The 3,520-nt window shown below is 62.8% G+C and overlaps 1 protein-coding gene across 1 annotated transcript in view; it reads right to left on the reverse strand.

Moving 5' to 3' along the window:
- Positions 1 to 6: 6 nt before the first annotated feature.
- DDX56 (DEAD-box helicase 56) overlaps positions 7 to 3,520 on the reverse strand; it is a 5,093-nt gene continuing 1,579 nt past the window's right edge. The window contains exons 6-11 of the mRNA XM_035026430.1: positions 2,690 to 2,934; positions 2,268 to 2,387; positions 1,584 to 1,697; positions 1,405 to 1,499; positions 475 to 548; positions 7 to 345 (exon numbers count right to left, since the gene is read on the reverse strand). Coding sequence (XP_034882321.1) covers positions 7 to 345; positions 475 to 548; positions 1,405 to 1,499; positions 1,584 to 1,697; positions 2,268 to 2,387; positions 2,690 to 2,934 — 987 coding nt within the window. The remainder of the gene's footprint in view (positions 346 to 474; positions 549 to 1,404; positions 1,500 to 1,583; positions 1,698 to 2,267; positions 2,388 to 2,689; positions 2,935 to 3,520) is intronic.

The raw sequence follows: 3,520 nt of genomic DNA on the forward strand, positions 1-3,520 counted from the left end.
GCAGGGTCAGTCTGCCTCCCGTGGCTCTGCGGGGGCCCTTGGGCAGGGGCGCTGTGCCCTCCCAGCGGTGCCACCGCTCTGGGCTCCCCCCTCCCTCAGGTGCCGCGTCTGCGGGGACACTGCCCTTCCTGAGGCAGCCACGCCCCACACGCTCTCCTCACAGGGCCCCACGCGGAGCCCCCCACCACGGCAACGTGTGCTGAGAACAGACTCCGCAGCACTGATTCTGCATCCGCCACGGATGCTGAGCCTCACCCTGAGCCTCTCTGAGTGCAGAAGCTCCTCCTTGATCTCCTTCAGCCTCGCCTCTCGAATGGCCTGTTTGGTCACTGAGCGCATGGCATCCTGGGTATGGACACCAAAGCTCAGGATGGGGGGCGGGGCGCTGCCCTGTCCTCCCTGTGCCTGAGTGCTCAGCGGCGGGGGTCTGACCCAGGGGGACTCCCCCACCCCCAACCACGAGATCCCACTCACCCGGCAGCGGTAGCGGAAGCCCTCGATCTCCTCCATGCGGAACTGATAGGGAAGCAGGACGGGGGCCCCATTCTCTGTGGAGAGCAGGGCAGTGAGGGTCCCCTGAAGGTTCAGGGCGGGTCTACCGGAGGCCATCAGCTCAGAGGCCCCCGCAGGCCCTCCCTGGGGCGAAGCAGCCCAGCACTCAGCCCACGCCTTCCCTGCGAGGAGCACGCATGGTGAAACAGCCGGGTCTCGTGCGCAGCCCGGGACAGCTGCTCCAACACGCTGCGGCTGGGCAGCCCGTCGTCCCCTGGGTGCCCGTCACAGCAGCCTCAGAACCCGCCCACCTACCCACTCTCCTCCCCCACGGCCACTCTGGACACTCGACATCCGTGACAAACCGGCGTCTCAGCGCAGCAACAGCGCTCGCGCCCCCGCCAAGCAGCGTCCCGGCCCCTCTTCTGCACGATCCCACAGGGTCCTTCCCGGACCCCCAACACAAGCAGGACTGAGGCCCCTTTGGGGAGCCTCCTGGCTGGTGGGCAGCCCCACCCACGCCTCCTCTGCCAGCCGCTGCCCACAGCTCTAGAACAGCGCCAACTGCCTCAGCATCACCTCTGGAAGGCCCAGCGGGCACCCGGACCTGGGCCTGGCAACTGGGGAGTCAGGGAAGGACCCCCCCGCCCCCCACTGGGCTCCCTCTCCCAGGGTCCCTGGGAGACCCCACCAGCCCCATCCCCATCTCCCAAAAGCTCTTCCCCTTCCTTAGCCCTTCTGCCTCTCGAGTCCGGACCTCGGCTTGCTCATCTGTGGGGGACCCTGCCTGCCCCCATGAGGCAGGGATGAGGATGGAACAGGAAGAAGTCACAGGGCGGGGCTGAGCGGGAGGTGCTATCTCACCGCCACTGGGCCTAAGGCATTGTGGGAGGAGAGCGCGGGGGTTCTTACCTCCACTGAGCAGCTCCTCGATCGTGCCCAGGTGGGACTGCTCAGTGGGCAGCACGAAGGTCAAAACCATGCCCGGGTTGTTGGCGCGTGCCGTCCTGCAGGAGCAAACGGCCCAGCCTGAATCTCTGGCCCAGGGCCCGAGGTCCTGGTGCCTGCCCACCACGCCCCAGCTCCCCTACCTGCCAGCTCGATGGATGTAGGCCTCAGGGGTGGGGGGCAGGTCAAAGTTGAGCACAGCAGACACGTGGTGGAAGTCTATGCCCCGGGCCACGCCTGCCTCCGGATCAGAAGCCCTGTGGGTAGACATCCCAACATCAGACTGACCACCCCTCCTCCAGACCAGCGCTCTCAAGCCGTTTAATCAGCAAAATCACTTAGTAAAGCCTTCCACAAGATCAGAGAAGTCTAATAGATTGAACACCCTAAAATCAGAAATATCTCAGAAGCTGAGGTAGCAGGGGTGGCCGAACCCTCGCCCTGACCTCAGTGCCGGGGGAAGGACAGAACTCACCGCACCAAAGGACAACCTGAGAACCACCCCTAGCCAGACAGCCTGTTGGGCAGGCAGAGACTGGGGCTCCCGATTGCTTCGGAAACCTCCTCCTCACGGGTCACAGCTGCGTGTCCAGCACAGGCTGCACATCTCCCCTTGTAGGATGACCCCCAACAACCCACTACGTTTGGCCCTTCCTGCTGCCTCAGGGTACGTGCATGCACGCCCTTTGCTCTTCTCCAGACTTTGGCAGCCAAACGAGGCCCCAACGCTGGACCCCTTGCTCTGGGCATCCGGTTTCACCACCTTCCAAAAGACTGAGAAACAGTCTCCCTGCAGTGCACTGGGGAAGGGAGACACCAGCACTCACCTGTCCCCCTTGGATCCTCGGCCCCGACGCTTGCCCTTGACTGGGGCCCCCAGGACTTCGGCGTCGGTCGCTATGACACAGTCGTAAAAGCCCTGGTTGAACTGTGAAATGATGTGGCACCTACAGCCCAAGAAAGAGAAAGGCTCAGCCCCCCGGGCCAGTGGGAGGCCCCCCCCCCCCGACATCATTACAATCGTCACTCTGACTCTTCCCTCTTCTCTAGCTCCGCTTCTGCATAACCTTCGTGCCTCAGCTCCTCGGCTGAAGACGAAGCAACGGCAGAAATCTCAGAGCCACGACACAGAAAGTCAGTGAGAATCGGTTGAGCCCACAGCCTGGCCTCCACCGCCCACTGAAGACACAGGAGCACCCCCTGCGTCTCCCCTTCCCATGTCTCAGCCGAGGGGTCAGGCCAGGTGCACCTGGAGCACAGCGGGAGCTCTCCATTGAGCACACAGGTGGGGATGCTGAACTGCTCCAGGAACAGGCGCAGCCGGTAACTCCTCTCCAGAGTGTTGACAAAGAGCAGGGACTTGCCGCGGATCAATGACAGCTTGAGCAGAGCATAGAGCAGCAAGAACTTATCTTCCTGTGTCTGACAGACTACCTGGAACTGCCGCAGCTGGTCTGGCCCTGGCAGCTGGGACTCCTGCAGCTTGAGAGTCACCTGCAGGGAAAGAGCCCTGTGATCAGGAAAGAGGAGGAGACAGAAAAGGCTGCACGCTGCTGGCTCAAACCACGGCACCCCACGTCCCCTCCCACTGGGTGACGTGACAACTCAAAGTGCCCCAGCCGTTACGCTGCGCAGAGAACGTACAGTTACAACGTGCTGGGGGCACAGAACAGAGAAACACAGGGTAAGTGAGGAGGGAAGCCCCGCAGCAGCAAGCTATCAGGAGAGCCAAGTTCACGAACACAAGAGCTTTGGCCATGCCACTCAAAGCAGCCTTTCTGACTCTCGGGGGTCCCTGCTTCGGCCTTTAGGTGAAACATGTTTAAACCACGCCCAGCAGACATCTGCAATGATGTAACGACTGCAGACTGGTGGATGGGGGGGGGTCTTGATGACCACCAGCTTCTAGTGCCTCAGAACCAGGGGGGTGGGCGCCTGGGTGGCTCAGTTGGTTAAGCGACTGCCTTCGGCTCAGGTCGTGATCCTGGAGTCCCGGGATCAAGTCCCGCATCGGGCTCCCTGCTCGGCGGGGGGTCTGCTTCTCCCTCTGACCCTCCTCCCTCTCCTGCTCTCTGTCTCT

This window comes from Mirounga leonina, unplaced genomic scaffold (assembly GCF_011800145.1).
Source record: "Mirounga leonina isolate KUSES-001 unplaced genomic scaffold, KU_Mleo_1.0 Mir_199, whole genome shotgun sequence".
Lineage (NCBI taxonomy): Eukaryota > Metazoa > Chordata > Mammalia > Carnivora > Phocidae > Mirounga > Mirounga leonina.